At 42.3% G+C, this 15,517-nt stretch overlaps 1 protein-coding gene across 3 annotated transcripts in view; it reads right to left on the bottom strand.

Annotated features, from left to right (window-relative positions):
- Positions 1-597: 597 nt before the first annotated feature.
- The window catches only part of ZNF236 (zinc finger protein 236), a 255,426-nt gene continuing 240,506 nt past the window's right edge, over positions 598-15,517 (bottom strand). For all 3 annotated transcript variants that reach the window (XM_075314639.1, XM_075314636.1, XM_075314638.1), the window contains 2 exons: positions 4,127-4,303; positions 598-1,441 (listed from right to left, as the gene is read on the bottom strand). In XM_075314639.1, coding sequence (XP_075170754.1) covers positions 1,305-1,441; positions 4,127-4,303 — 314 coding nt within the window. In that variant the 3' untranslated portion in view covers positions 598-1,304. The remainder of the gene's footprint in view (positions 1,442-4,126; positions 4,304-15,517) is intronic.

Genomic DNA, 15,517 nt, shown 5'->3' with positions numbered 1-15,517 from the left:
TACTAACAGTTTATTTTGTTCCTATAGCAACCACTGACAGTTGCTATTAATAGCCTATAACTCCCACCTCCATTCAGTTTAATGGAAGCAGGATTTTGGAGATTAACTGTAATGTGCGGGGTTAAATTTTCCTGTCAAAACATAGTCTATGACGTTCCCTGGGTCACATGGGGAGTCTGCACAAAATTTCGTGATTGTAAATGTGACGGTGCAGATTCCTTTAACGGACATACACACTCAGCTTTATATATTAGAGGTCTGTGTTTTTCTGGTACGTGTTTCATGGATCACACCATACTCTGGTCCGTGGGACATCAGTGATGCCAGAAAAAACGGACATGTCTCCGTGTGGAACTAACGGATACGCGTGGATGCCGCACGGAGACACGGTTAGTGAAAAATCACTGATGTGTGCGCAGATCCATAGATTTTATTGGTCTGTGTATGTCCATGATTCTGGTAAGTATAAAAACTGTCACATATGTACCAGAATCACTGACGTGTGAAAGAGGCCTTATAAAAATGTCATTTTTTTCAAGCTATAGCTAATAAAATCAGAAACATTATATGGCAAAAACAAAATACAAAACACATATGGAAATGATAAATGAACGCATAAGGTTTATTAATATTCTAGAAGTAGATGTCACAGACATTTAAAAATATTATCTATGAAATAACAATTTTCTAACTAAAAGATGGAAATGGGCCTGCCACTTTCCAGATAGGTATTTAGTTTTTACCATATAGTACAAAAGAAAAGGCTGCAGTGCTTTTTGCCAGTAGAGTTGCATCTATACAAACTGTGTACATATTATATAAACAAATATATTTTATAGATATGCATAGTTATATATAGATATTCAAACAGTTGTAGGCATATATACACATAATACACATTATACATATGTACAACTTAAATACATACATATATTTAGCGGACAACTTGAGTGCAATAAACTTTACTACACAATGTAAAACAACACACCTGTATAGTTGTATTACTTAAACTTTAACGGTCAGTTTTATCTTTGAAGAACTATAAAACCACAACAAATGGAGAAGTTGTCCACTTGTCCATTTAACTAGTGTTGAGAAATATCACACTCAGTGTTTTCAGATGTACCTGAGAAGTGCAGAAATGTTCTGGAACTACAATGAAACCTCTGGACATCAACTCAACTATATAGCACCGGAATCAAAAAAATTAAGGAAAGGAATGACACTGGTCTGCTAAGTAAATCCCTTGTATCTTTACAAGCTATACATTTACTATATAATAGTACAAAATAGTCTATGGTAGATCATCGGAAAACATTGCTTATGCCACACTGCCAGTCTCCTGATGATTCCTGGACAACTTCTTCCAAATCAAGTGTTTGTGTTAGGTCATCTCCACCTTCATCATCTTCTTGGTGCATAGAAACTTCCTCTATAAGGTCTGTAATATAAAACAATTAAAAAAAATAACTCAGCAATAATGCCATGGTACATAAAGGCTATCTTTAGGCTCACGGACTGGAGACATGGCTTTTGTTTGTACAATACACAGGCCTCAGTTCCACTTGCGTTTTGTACGGATGAGTGCAATCAGATAAAACATCGGATTGCACTCGTACCAGTGCAAAACTATGGGGCAGTGTCCATCTGCGATTGATTGTTCATGCTATATCGGTCTGAGAAATGTATCACAGCATGCTGCATTTGGCAGCGAGTCTCCGCTCACACACCCCCATACAAGTCTATAGATGCGTATCATCCGACTGCAGTGCGATGTATGCAGAGACAGGCAGCGGAAGAGATGGGGAGAAAGTGTTTCCTCCCTCTTCTCTGCAGCTGCGATATGATCGCAAGATCGCATCACAGTTGCATGACCCTTGGCTAACACCCGCAGCAGAGGGTCATTAGCATATCGCTGACGATGCACTCTGATCGGAAATCATACAAGTGGAACCGTACCTTCAGATACATGATAGATCTGTTGAATGTTTATTCTCTTTATGGATTTAGGTCATAAGAATTTGAGTTTACAGTTTTAGTTATTTATTTGATTTAAAGAAAAAAAAAATAAGAATCCTGTCAAAGACGACAGAGTGGAAACATATGCAAATAGTATCCTGGATCCTCATTTGCACTCCAAATGCTAGACTTGCGCATGTTTTTGAACAGTGCAATTTCAATATAAGGAGATGTATATATTATAAATACACTTACTGTATATATACACATACATATAGTGGAGAAAATAAGTATTTAATACACTGCCAAATTTGCAAGTTTTCCCACCTAGAAAGACTGTTGAAGTCTGTAATTTTTATTGTAGGTACACTTCAACTGTGACAGACAGAATAAAAAAAATTAATCAGAAAATCAGGTATGATTTTTAAATAATTAATTTGTATTTTATTTCATGAAATAAGAATTTGATCCCCTGACCTGTTATTTATTCTTTAAGAAGCCCTCCTACTCTGCACTCATTACTATATTAATTGTACCAGTTTGAACTCATTACCTGTATAAAAGACACCTATCCACACACTCAATAAATCCCACTCCAACCTTTCCACTAAGGCCAAGACCAAAGAGCTGTCCAATGACATTAGGGACAAAATTGTTGACCTGCACAAGCTGGGATGGGCTACAGGACAATAGGCAAGCAGCTTGGTGAGAAGCAACAACTGATGGTGCAATTATTAGAAAATGGAAGAAACACCAGATAACTGCCAATCTTACTGTCTGGGGCTCCATGCAAGATCTCGCCTCGTGGGGTAAAGATGATTCTAAGAAAGGTCAGGAATTAGCCCAGAACTACACCGGAGGACCTGGTCAATTACCTGAAGTGGTCTGGGACCACAGTCTCAAAGATTACAGTTATTTACACACTATGCCTTCATGGATTAAAATCCTGCAGAACACGCATTGTCCCCCTGCTCACACCAGCACATGTCCAGGCCCATCTGAAGTTCTCCAGTGACCATCTGGATGATCCAGAGGAGGCATCGGAGAAGGTCATGTGGTCAGAGAAGCCCAAAATAGAACTTTTTGGTATCAACTCTACTCGCTGCGTTTGGAAGAAGGATGAGTACAACCCCAAGGTCACTATCCAAACCGTGAAGCATGGAGGTGTAAACATCATACTTTGTGGGTGCATTTCTGCAAAGGGGACAGGGCGACTGCAAAGTATTGAAGGGAGGATAGATAGAGTCCTGTATCACGAGATTTTGACCATCAACCTCCTTCCCTCAGTAAGAGCATTGAAGATGGGCCATAGCTAGGACATCCAGCATGACAATAATCCAAAACAAACAGCCATGGCAACAAGGAGTGGCTCCGTAAAGAGCATTTCAAGATCCTCAAGATCCTGGAGTGGCCTAGCCAGTCTGCAGACCTGAACCCAATAGAAAATCTTTGAAGGGAGCTGAAACTCAATGTTGCCCAGTGACAGCCCCAAAATCTGAAAGATCTGGAGAATATCTGTATAGAGGAGTGGGCCAAAATCCCTGCTGCAGTGTGTGCAAACTTGGCCAAGAAGTATAGGAAATCTCTGACCTCAGGAATTGCAAACAAAAGGTTTCGATACCAAATATTAAGTTCTGTTTTTCTATTGTACTAAATACTTATTTCATGCAATAAAATTAAAATTAATTATTTAAAAATCATACAATGTGATTTTCTGGAATGCTGTTTTATTCTGTCTGTCACAGTTGAAGTGTACCTATGATAAAAATTACAGACCTCTCCATGCTGTGTAGGTTGGAAAACTTGCAAAATTGGCAGTGTATCAAATACTTATTTTCCCTACTGTATATATGTATCTCCTATCATCAAGACCTGTCAGTTCTCGTTTTCCATGTCAGTTTTTAGTAATTGATAAGGGAATAGCAACCCTCAGTTGTCAACTTATTAATACAATTCCAAGAGAAATAACAGGAGAACGGCACACCACATTGTTTTAATTAAGAAACGATGCTTCAGAATTGTTATTTTATGAGAAAGTAAAGTATAAACTATAGCAGACATGACAAGAGGGGTGACAGATCCTGTTTAAACCACAAAAAAAATTACAAGTTATGACACTAAGGCAGTTTTCACTGTACAGTTGAAAACAAGTCCCCAAAGCACATACCAGGGTAAGCGTGAGTCCGTTTCATATGAAGCTTCATATTGCATTTCTGGGAGAACGTCATTGAGCAGTAATCACATTTGTAAGGCTTTTCTCCAGTATGCTTCTTCATATGCACCTGCAGTGCACTCTTCTGGTTGAAAGCTTTCTCACATAACGTACACTGAAAAGGACGCTCTCCTGCAAGCACACACAATGACTAGAATTGGTGTTGGCAAGTAAAAGTCATTTCTTTTCTTCGATATTGCAGTGCATTCTGTTTAATATGTAATTATCTACCTTGACAGAACAAAGAGTGCTAAAAACATTTAGCGGATGAAAAATAAAAGCTGACAAAAAACAGTTGAACTGCTCGAAAATTACTTCTTTTATATACAGTATATTTGTAAATAAAAATAAAAAAATAAAATCAATGACAAGACAAATTACATGTCTAATTACTAGATTTAAATTAACCAAACATTGCCTTGACAAAATGTTATGGTGGAAGAGAGCAGAAATATAGATTTTATTTCTGGGTTTCTTTTTGTGACCTCAAGTGAGTGAAAAAAAAAAAAAAAAATTCAAATCTACTACAAAAAAAACCCCCAAAAAAACAAAAGAAAAAATGCTATATTTTAATATCCAAAAGATTTAAATATCCCCTTCCAAAATAGAATAGTTAAAGAAGTTTCTCCAGCCTAATAGAGAATACAGGTAAAATGAAGCCCATGTTACCTGCCTATTGATACCACTTTTAGGTGCATGTATGATACAGGCTTCTATAAGCTTCTTAACATTACAATCAGAACCAGAAAGCACCATTCCTTCACATAAAGTGGTGGTCCCGTAAAGACAATCTTCTGTCCATTTGACCTATTAGAGCAGGGGTCGCCATCCCATGGCGCTCAGCTGATTAAGTGTCACTCAATTGTATCGGCATCCACAAGAGACTGATACACACTGTATGTATAACAGTATTAAGACAAATATCTAAATCACTGAGTTCCGTTTTTTTATTCACTCTCTCATTTCCCCAGGTCTAGAAGATGCAGCCTCTCGCCAAGCAGTCTGCCTTGACAAACATTTGTGAAAGAATGGATTAGTATTAGGCTACTTTCACACTTCCGTCTTTTTCCATCAGTTGCAATCCGTTGCCTTGAGAAAATACGGTATCCTGCAAAATAATTTGCAGGATTCAGTTTTTTCCCCATATACTTGTATTAACGACGAATTGCGACTGATGTGCTTGCATTGCATCCGTCCCACGATGGATCAGTCGTGGAATGATTGACCGTCGGGCGGAAGCAATGCACAATGCAACGTTTCTTGTCTGCGTGGAAAAAACGGACAGCGACGGATCCGACGGCTTCCGTCATTAGTTCTAATGGATGCCTAGGGGCACAGGAATCAGTCGTCATTCGTGAAATGACGGAATCAGTCAATGGATCTGTTTTTTATTCTGGGCATGCCCAGATCGACTGTAAATTCAATTGTGATCACAAAAAATTTTCTCTCTCTCAAACGGATTCCTTTTTTTTTTATACTCTCCGTCACATCAGTTTCGACACAATCTGTGCCGGATCCGTCTCATCAGTCACAAAACGGATTGCGACTGATGGAAAAAAAACGGAAGTGTGAAAGTGGCCTTAAGAGGTCACGGATACCAACATTGTCCTGTAATAAGATGTGACCAAAAATGAGAAGGAATCCAGCATTTTTGTACCCGAAACACACACCTTGTCTAATGTTTTCCATTATGGTTTTAGTTTTTGTAATGATGGAACTTTAACAAAGATAGATTTTAAACCATAAGATTCCTGTGGCTTCTGGGTTCTCTCTACTTTCTGGTCTCTCTCACCTGGAAGCCGGTTCAGGGCCTCCGTGCACCGCACCGATGCTACATTTGCTTAGTCTAGTGAGCTGAATACCTTTTCTTTTCTTTTTTGTTATACCCTGTAATAAGACACCACTATTGAATCCAGTGAGTTAATGAAATTTCTTTTTTTCTAAAAATTCCATGATCAACTGAGTGGAAGCAACCACAACAGCTTAGTTAGGGTGGCAGACCATGTAAAGTTATAAAGGGGGCAGTCACAGACTGCTGTGGTGCATAGTGCATGAAAGAGTCCAACTATTGGAGAACGCAATCACTATAGCACTCCAAAGCTTCTGTGTTCTGGTATAAATACAAGTACAAAAACTTTGGCCCAGGAGCTTCAATGCATTGGTTTACATGCAAAGCAGCTGCATGCAAGCCTTACATCACTAAGCACAATTCCAAGCATGAAATGTAATTTTATAATGCAGGGGTCTCAAACTCTGTTGGGTATATGGGCTGCACATAGAAAAAAAAAAATTTGGGAGGGCGAATTCTTTTCAGGACAAAGTGATATTTGTTTTGGTACCATAATTTTTTCTATACACCTGTGGATCAGGTTTTTTTTTTAATATTTTTCGTTCATTTGCTATAACAAATGTGCATTATTTTGTTTAAATATAAAAATTAAAAAACAAAACATTTATGGTAAAAAGCTTTTTCATTCTTTATTTTGATTAATTTTTTTACATTTTATTCCTTTTTGTAAGTAATACAGTTTTACAATTAGCATTAAATAGTAATTTTGGCCAACATCATGTAGTAATGTCCCCCATTCTGTTCCCTTTCTTGTAGTAATGTGCCCATCCTCTAGTAATGTGCCCATCCTTGTCCCCATCCTGTAGTAATGTGCCCATCCTTGTTCTCATCCTGTAGTAATACATATATACAATAATGTGCCCATCCTGAAGTAATGCACCCATCTTTGTCCCCTTTTACTAATGTGCCCATCCTCATCCTCATCCCTATCCTGTAGTAATATGCACATCCTGCACTCTTTCTACACAGCCTTATGCCAGCGTCACACGGGACGATCTGTCGTGCGATCGCACCCGCCCCCATTGTTTGTGCGATACGGGCAATTTGTTGCCCATGTCGCACAAACTCGTTTACCCCCGTCACACGTACTTACCATCCAAACGACCTCGCTGTGGGCGGTGAACATCCTCTTCCTGAAGGGGGAGGGACGTTCGGCGTCACAGCGACGTCACACTGCGGCCGGCCAATAGAAGCGGAGGGGCGGAGAGGAGTGGGAGGTAACATCCCGCCCACCTACTTTCTTCTGCATTGCCAGCGGGACGCAGGTAAGCTGCAGTTCATCATTCCCATGGTGTCACATGAAGTGACGTGTGCTGCATCGGAAACGATGAACAACCGGAGCACATAAGGAGGACCGACATTATGAAAATGAACGACGTGTCAATGAGCAACGATAAGGTGAGTATTTTTGCTCGTTCACAGACGTTCCGAGGTGTCACACGCTACGATATGTCGGACGATGCCGGATGTGCGTCACTAACGACGTGACCCCGACGACATGTCGCCCGATATAACGTACCGTGTGACGCCGGCATTAGTCCTCGCTTACATTAGAGTTTATATCGGACGAGGGTGAAGAGGAAATCTTGCACTGCACTCAGCCCGATGTTACTCAAATAAGGCTTATAGAGAAAACATGAAGAATGGTTGGCACTCACCCGGTATCGTGTAAAAACAGTTCTTTATTTAATTAAGTAAAACTGGAGCGGTATGGTGTAGAGGGAGGATGTGGAGAGCAGTGAAACGACGGCTGAAGCGCAACCACCTGCACAAAACGGCAGCAGTCGTCCCGCCACTCTCCACATCCTCCTACACTGTACCGCTCCAGTTTTACTTGATGAAATAAAGGACTGTTTTTATAAGATACCGGGTGAGAGCTGACCGTTAATGTTTTCTCTATAAGCCTAATAAGCACCCCCAAATCTCTTTCTCCATCTCAACTTTCCAGCTTTGCGGGTTTTAATTAGTGCATGGAATGTTAGTAGTGCCAGGATTCCTTTTGATGTTTGGACATTCCGATGTTACTCAATGTTGCAGGTCTTATCTGTGAGTTTTTTCTATGCTCTAAACAGACTGAGGAAAAAAATGTTAGCATGCAGCAGAGCTTGAGCCGAGTGTCATTAGCATATCACATCCAAAGTTCTCACATCTAATGCTGTACGATCGTTTGACCCCAGCCTTAAGGCCCCTTTACACACAGACTTTCTAGCGATCCCACCAGCGATCCCAACCTGGCCGGGATCGCTACAAAGTCTCGGGTGAGTCGTTGGTGAGCTGTCAAATAGGCATACCTGGAAAACAACGCAACAGCGATACGGATCTGCAGAACGACCTAGCTAGTAATCGGGGACGTTGTAAAGCAGCTTTTTGAAAGGGAAGTCGCTAAAGAAGTAGCTGTAAATGTGCCAAACACAGCGATGCATGCTGCACAGCGGGAAACAAAGGACCAAAGAATGGTCCTGAGAGATGTGTAGTGATCAGCAACCTCACAGCAGGGGCCAGGTCGCTGATACGTTTCACACACTGCAATGTCGCTGGGGAGGTCACTATTACGTCACAAAACTGGTGGCGTTACAGCGATGTCGTTTGAGATTTTGCAGTGTGTAAAGGGGCCTTTAGACTTGAATGGGCAAGTCTGGTCCGACACACAGAACAAACAAGTGCATTTTGGGATTTTATTCACACGCAGATTTGGTTAGTGAAAAACAAAAATTTCCACCTTCTCTGCCCCACTGAATGACACTGCTCTGTGTGCTGTCAGTGTGATGTCTGGTTTTTCACAGACAGCACTCAGAAAGAGTCCTTTAGAAATGTATTGCATTATTTTAGCATGTTCACAAGCCTCTTCAGTAAGTAGCATATTTTAGTTTGCAAAGTTAAAAAAGATTCATGCAAATCACCGCAATTTATAATAAAACCATCACATAACAATACCAGGCACAATTTGTGACAAAAAAGTTTTGGAACTATTATTTTCCAAAAGGAACGAGCTCTCAGACTAAGGTATTTCATATCAATGGAAATCGAGGTCAGCATCAAATTAATCTAGGAGACATGAATGCAAACAAACCAGCTTTTTGAAGACGGCTAAAAAAGGCTTTTTGCTTCTTTGACATAAAACCGATGTCCTCAGTTATCAGAATTACCATCATTGAACATTTTCTGCGGAGCTCTTTGTATTATATTGATAACAGGACCCATAGAATTTCTATCACCTTTTATCTACACCGAACGGCCGGGGTGGGTTTTCTCCTCAGAGTAAATGTATTAATTTACGGTTTTCTCACATGGTGACGTTTAAAATTCACCAAAGTCAATGACCATTCAGGAGTAATGAATGGTTAGAAAATATTACTGTAGAAGACATTAAACTGATCAAGTAAAATACATTCTGAAGACCTGAACACAAGTGAAGATAATAGAATGGTCGCTAAAACAGATAGAATTAGAGTATCGCCCCCCCCCCCCCCCATACGTGCTCAGTAAAGCTTGGCCAAAAGTCAAGTCAGCTTATAATTAAATGAGAATCTCTAAATATGTATATAATGAGGATTTCCACCAAGCTGTATTGGGAATTGCTTAAGAGTAGAGATGAGCGATGTTTGAGGTTCGACAATTTCATGTTCGAGTGATTTTGGGGGGTGTTGAGTCGTTCGACGAACTCAAACGATTTGCTAAAAGTTCGGCAGTTCGAGTTACGTTCGAGAACGGTTCGGTCACCAAAAGCGTGGCTTTTTACAGCTACATGTGCAAGGAGCCATTGCCGGCAGCCTGCGGTAAGCTGGTAGCAAGGGTAAATATCGGGTATCCAAGCAAAGCGCTTTGCTTAGTAACCCAATGCTTACCCTGGCTACGTGTGCAGAAATCCACGAAAGACACACAGAAGCACTTCCGTGCGACTTCCATCGGATGCCGCTGCAGTCTGTGTCCCGCTCCAGCCCTGCGGCTGCCCGCTCAGCAGTGTCCGCAGCTGCCCACATTGTACGGTGTCCGCAGCTGCCCACACTGCAGTGATAGCAGCCACGGGGATGACAAGCGCTGCCGTCAGGAGGTTAGTGAAGTTCCTTACTTGCGGTGATGAAGTCCTGCCCTCCCAACGTCAGCGCTGTCACTGTCCTCCATGGCCGCCACTTGTCACATCTCCTCTCGCTGCCGACCCTAGATTGTCACTAGCGGTGACATCACAGGTACCCGCGATACTTGGTTGTGAAGGCGGCGGTCACTGAACTCAGTGACAGCTCTGCTATCAGGAGTGCAGCGATTACCGCAGGTAATGTACCTAGCTATCCTCCTGACAGCAGCACTTGTCATGCCCTACAGTGACCTGGGCTGACCTATTGATGTTAGCTCAGGTCACTGCACTACTCTCCCAGCCAATGGGGAACATTCTGTTCTTCATTGACTGGGAGATTGACTATGGTATGGATCGTCATGGGAACCCCTTGGATTACACCAGACCTGGATTTGTTTTTCTTTCTAATAAATTGGTGAAAGAGGGAATGTTTTGAGGAGTGTTTTTTCAAATAAAAATGTGTTTGTCGTCTATTTTTTTTTATTACTGACTGGGTTATCAGTCTAATCTGATAGATGCCTGACATCATGAACCCCAGGGCTTGATGCCATGTGACATTACACATCTGGTATTAACCCCATATATTACCCCGTTTGCCACCGCACCAGGGCAACGGGATGAGCTGGAGCGAAGCACCAGGATTGGCGCATCTAATGCATGCGCCACTTCTGGGGCAGCTGCGGCCTGCTATTTTTAGGCTGGGGAGAGTCCAATAACCATGGACCTCCCTAGTCTGAGAATATCAGACCCCAGCTGTCTGCTTTACCATGGCTGGTGATCCAATTTTGGGGGGGACCCCAACGTGGTTTTTTTTTAAAATTATTTATTTAATTTAAAATAACAGCGTGGGGTGCCCTCAGTTTTGGATTACCAGCCAAGGTGAAGCTGCCAGCTGTGGTCTGCAGGCTGCAGCCGTCTGCTTTACCCTAGCTGGCTATCAAAAATAGTGGGAACCCCACGACATTTTTTTAAAAAATTTAGGGTTTTTTTGGCTAAATACAAGGCTAAGCACCCCTTAGTGCCAAAGGGTGCAAAATTACAAAATGCAGGAGAGTGGGACATTATGTGTCTTTCTGCCATTATAATGACAGAAAAGACTGATATGAAGTGTACAAGCACAAGAAAATCACCAGAGCGCTCTACGCTTTGAAAAGCAGTAGAAAATTGCACTGGAGTGAACATGTGACCACCTCATGTAGGTTGAAGCTATGGATCCTGGGTAAATTTATGTATTTTCCCTCCTTTAGTTTTTTTTGCAGTACGCAAAAAAACGGAAGGAACACGGGACGACAAACGGATGTCATACGGACCGTAAACGGAACGGAAACGGATGCCACATTGATGCATCCGTGAAAAAAACGGACCGTTTTTTGCGGCCCGCAAAAACGGATCTGTCGTGTGAATGTAGCTTTATTCTGATCTGCCATTTATAAACAGCAAGCAGAAATAAGTGAATAGCGCCCCCCAGATTCAGAAAATCTCCGGGGTTTCAGGGGCTAGCTGAGACCCTGGAGATCATGATTCACGCCGGTTTTTCCGGTCCTCGCTCACGTGATCACCGGTATACACCGTATACCGATGATCACGTTACAGTAAATGACAGCGCTGGTAAAAAAATATTGATCTCCCATCTGGCATGAACAAACATGTCAGATGGGAGATAAATCTCCTCCACGGTCCCCCGGTGTCGCCAAAGTGTCCCCCCCGGCTCCCTCCCGGAAATCCAAGATAGCCGCGCGCACAGCAGCGCGGCGGCCGCATTCACCCTACTCCTCTGATTTCTGTCTCATGTGCCATGACACATGCGACAGAAAACTCTTCCCCAGGCCCTGCCAGGTCACCCCCTATAACCCCACCGGTGTTCCCCAGTGTCCCATGGTACCTGTGCAGCGTTGATCCCCCGCGGACGCCTCCTTCACAACAGACGCTGCCGCATGCACAGAGTGGCTGTCAGCTCAGCTTCCTGTGTTCAGACACAGTGAGTGGTGGTAACCATTAATCTGTAAGCTACTGCAATGCCCTGCTCATGAGGTAAAGAACATAGTTGATCAGGAGAGCTATACTACATTTCCAAATGGAGGTATTTGATTTTATAGTTGCCCTGCTGAACGACTAACAAACATGAGAGTCCGTCATACGCCACAAGAAAACATGTCTAAATAGCGAGCTCTGTTGTTTAGTATTCATTCAGCTGGATTACTGGACTTAAAGGGCTATTCCATCTCCAAGATCCTATCCCCAATATATAGTAGGTGGAATAGCAATAATATCAGCAAATACCAATATTTGGAAATGTAGAATAGTTCTCCTGATTACGCATGCCCTTACCTCATGAGTAGGGCATTGCAGCTTTGGTAGCAACAGTTACGACATGGACTCTGCTGCTGTAGACCCAGGGAGAGTGGGTGCAGATTCATTGCACCCACACTCCTCACATGGAGGGTCTGCACTCCTAGAAAATGGGGGATACGTTCCCTGAGCGTGTCCCCCCATGTTCTAGACCGTCCAGAGTCATCGTGGGACCCCCTCATTTTTTTTCCTTACAATAAATTGGTGAACGAGGGAATGTTTTGGGGAGTGTTTTTTCAAATACATTTTTTGTCTATTTTTTTTGTTAGTACCGACAGTTTGTGATGTCGGGTATCTGATAGACGCCATGACATAAACTGCTGGGCTTGATGTCAGGTGACCTTACAGCTAGTATCAACCCCATTTATTATCCCATTTGCCACTGCACCAGGGCACGAGATGAGCTGGGGTGAAGGGAAAGGATTGGTGCATCTAGTGGATCCGCATCTCAGCGGCCTGCTATTTTTAGGCTGTGAAGGGCCAATAACTATGGACCTTTCCACCCTGAGAATACCAGACCACTGCTGTCCACTTTACCTTGGCTGGTGATCCAATTTGGGGGGGGGCCCTACTGTTGTGAATGTTAGTTATGTTTTGGCTGCTGGGAGGCTCCCTCTGGTGGCCAGGAATGGTTTGGACTTGGACCAGGTGTGTTGTGCAGTGGGTGTTTCCCTTGCGAACTCTCTGCTTATTTAAATCCTGTTTTGATTGCAGGCTGTTGCCGGATATCAGTTCTTTGTATCTCCAGCCTGCTTAATCCTGCTCTACACCACATCTTCCCCAGATAAGTGCTTGCTCTTTATTTATTGTCTGGTTCTTTTGTTTATCTGGGTTTGTCATTTGCTGTGGTTGGTTTCAGGTTATTTGCTTGCAGGGACTTTCCCCCTCATTGGATTGTTGGGGAACTCCCTGCAGTTCTGTGTGGAGTATAGCTCCTTTGGGTCCATGTGTTTGTGGCTTGTTGACTTTGTTATGATTCTTGTTTTCTGTTCATTGGTATGACAAGGGCACCTGGTATAGGACGGAGTTCAGATCGTGCGATCTGAGGGCCTTTTTGTACTATCAGGAAGTTGGTATTTTGCAGGGTTTTTCTCTGGCCACCATTAGTCCCTTTCCTGTCCTTTCCTATTTTAGTCAGCGGGGGCCTCACCTTTTGCTAATCCTGTCATCTACCTGTGTATTGTGTTTTTCCTATATCAGCGCAGTCTTTGAATGTGGGGGGCTAGCTATTCTTGTCTATTTTCTGAGGCAGAGAGTTATTCATCTTTCCTACCTTTAGGATAGTTAGTTCTCCGGCTGGGTTCGCGGTGCACAGGATGTTAGTTCACCCCTCGGCTACTTCTAGTTGTGATGGTTAGTAAGGGGATGGCGGCCAGATTAGTTGCCAATGCTCTTGTCACCTTTTGCCAATGATTTGTGGTGGTCTTCCATGGTTCCGAACCATAACACCCTACTTTTTTTTTTTTTTGTAAATTATTATTATTTATAAAATAATTATAAAAAACGAGCCTGGGGTGACCTCCACATTGGATCACCAACCACGGTAAAGCTGCCAGCTGTGGTTTTCAGGCTACAGCCGTCTGCTTTACCCTAGCTGGCTATCAAAAATGGGGGTCTCCGCGTCATTTTTTTTAACTATTTTTTTAAATAAAAAAAATTAATGGGCTTCCCTGTATTTTGATTGCCAGCCAAGGTAACGCCAGGCAGATGGGGGTGGAAACCCGTAGCTGTCTGCTTTATCTGCGCTGAGAATCAAAAATACCGTGGAGCGCTACGTAATTTTTTTTTTATTTATTTTACATTACTGGCAATAAAAATACAGGGAAGCCTTTTAATGCCATTTTTGGTGCAGTTTGTGGCCCAAATCTGCATGTCTATCCTTATGCCAGCGAAGTCAATGAGAATCGCGAAGTGCTGTGCTTATTTTTTCCAACAAAACAAAACAATCACTGATCTCGGAGAGACCAGCCAGAGAAAACACTGCCAGCAGCCAGCGAGGGCGCTCAAGACAGTGAAATCCTAGGAACATTGCCCCCTGGGAAATATGCAAATCAAAAAGGTCCGTGGTGCTTATTTTTTCCTTGAAGTTTTGGGTGCAGAAAAATATGCAGCATGTCAATTCTTAGCGTGTTTTCCTGTGTTTTTAGACCTTCCAGTCATTGATTTCACACAAAACAAAAAATGCATGGCACAAAAATGCACCAAAAACGCATTCATTTTTTGCGCTTTTTTTCTGCCACAACTAGCAGTTATTGGTGCACAAAATATCTAATTTAATTAAAATAAAAAAAACATTTATATACTGACCTAATCCAGTATCCTGAGGAGTCCACCAGCAAAGCGCAGGTGGACAAACGCATTAATATCATGGTGCTGGGGCACGACAGGACGTCACAAACCTGGCATGGCTTGATGACATCCCCACACTGGGACTCTGACGACTTGTGCTTATGCCTGTGCCACTGTCAATGCATCTCTTTGCAGTTCTGTACACCACAGTCTTAAAGTGACCTGCACACTACAGAACAAAGAGTGGTAGAGGAGGGAGGTCATGTCTCCCTGCTTTACCACAGAGCTAAACTGTATTGGCGAGCTGGGAGAGCCGATACATTTAAGAGTGGCGATAGCTCCAGGTGGGCCCCTCCAAGCGAAGGGGCCTGGAGCAACCGCCCCTCAGCCCCCACAGTAGCTAATCTACTAATAGTATGGACTATATGGATATAAAAATTAAAACAACAGTTACTATTTAGCATATGTTTCTAAAGAAGACGATTCAAAACTGACATTAATTTAGTTATTAAACCAATAATATGAATCTTGCACTATAGTGCCTTGAACAATTATTCATGCCCCGTGATCTTTTCCACATTTTCTCACGTTACCCCCACAAATTTAAAGACTGACATTTTTGACCATTTTTATTTACAAACTGGCTCAAAAGTTCAGCACTATGTCGGCCCAAACTGGACAATGTTTCTTCAATGTGCTGGATCAGTTATTCCACATCTTTAGGTCATGGTCGGTTTTTACCATTTTTGTGTTAGCAATTTTTCCCATATGAAATAAAAAAAAACAA

The sequence above is a fragment of the Anomaloglossus baeobatrachus genome, chromosome 6 (assembly GCF_048569485.1).
Source record: "Anomaloglossus baeobatrachus isolate aAnoBae1 chromosome 6, aAnoBae1.hap1, whole genome shotgun sequence".
Lineage (NCBI taxonomy): Eukaryota > Metazoa > Chordata > Amphibia > Anura > Aromobatidae > Anomaloglossus > Anomaloglossus baeobatrachus.
The sequence above is the reverse complement of the archived record's forward strand: the minus strand, read 5'-3'. Positions and strand labels throughout refer to the sequence as shown.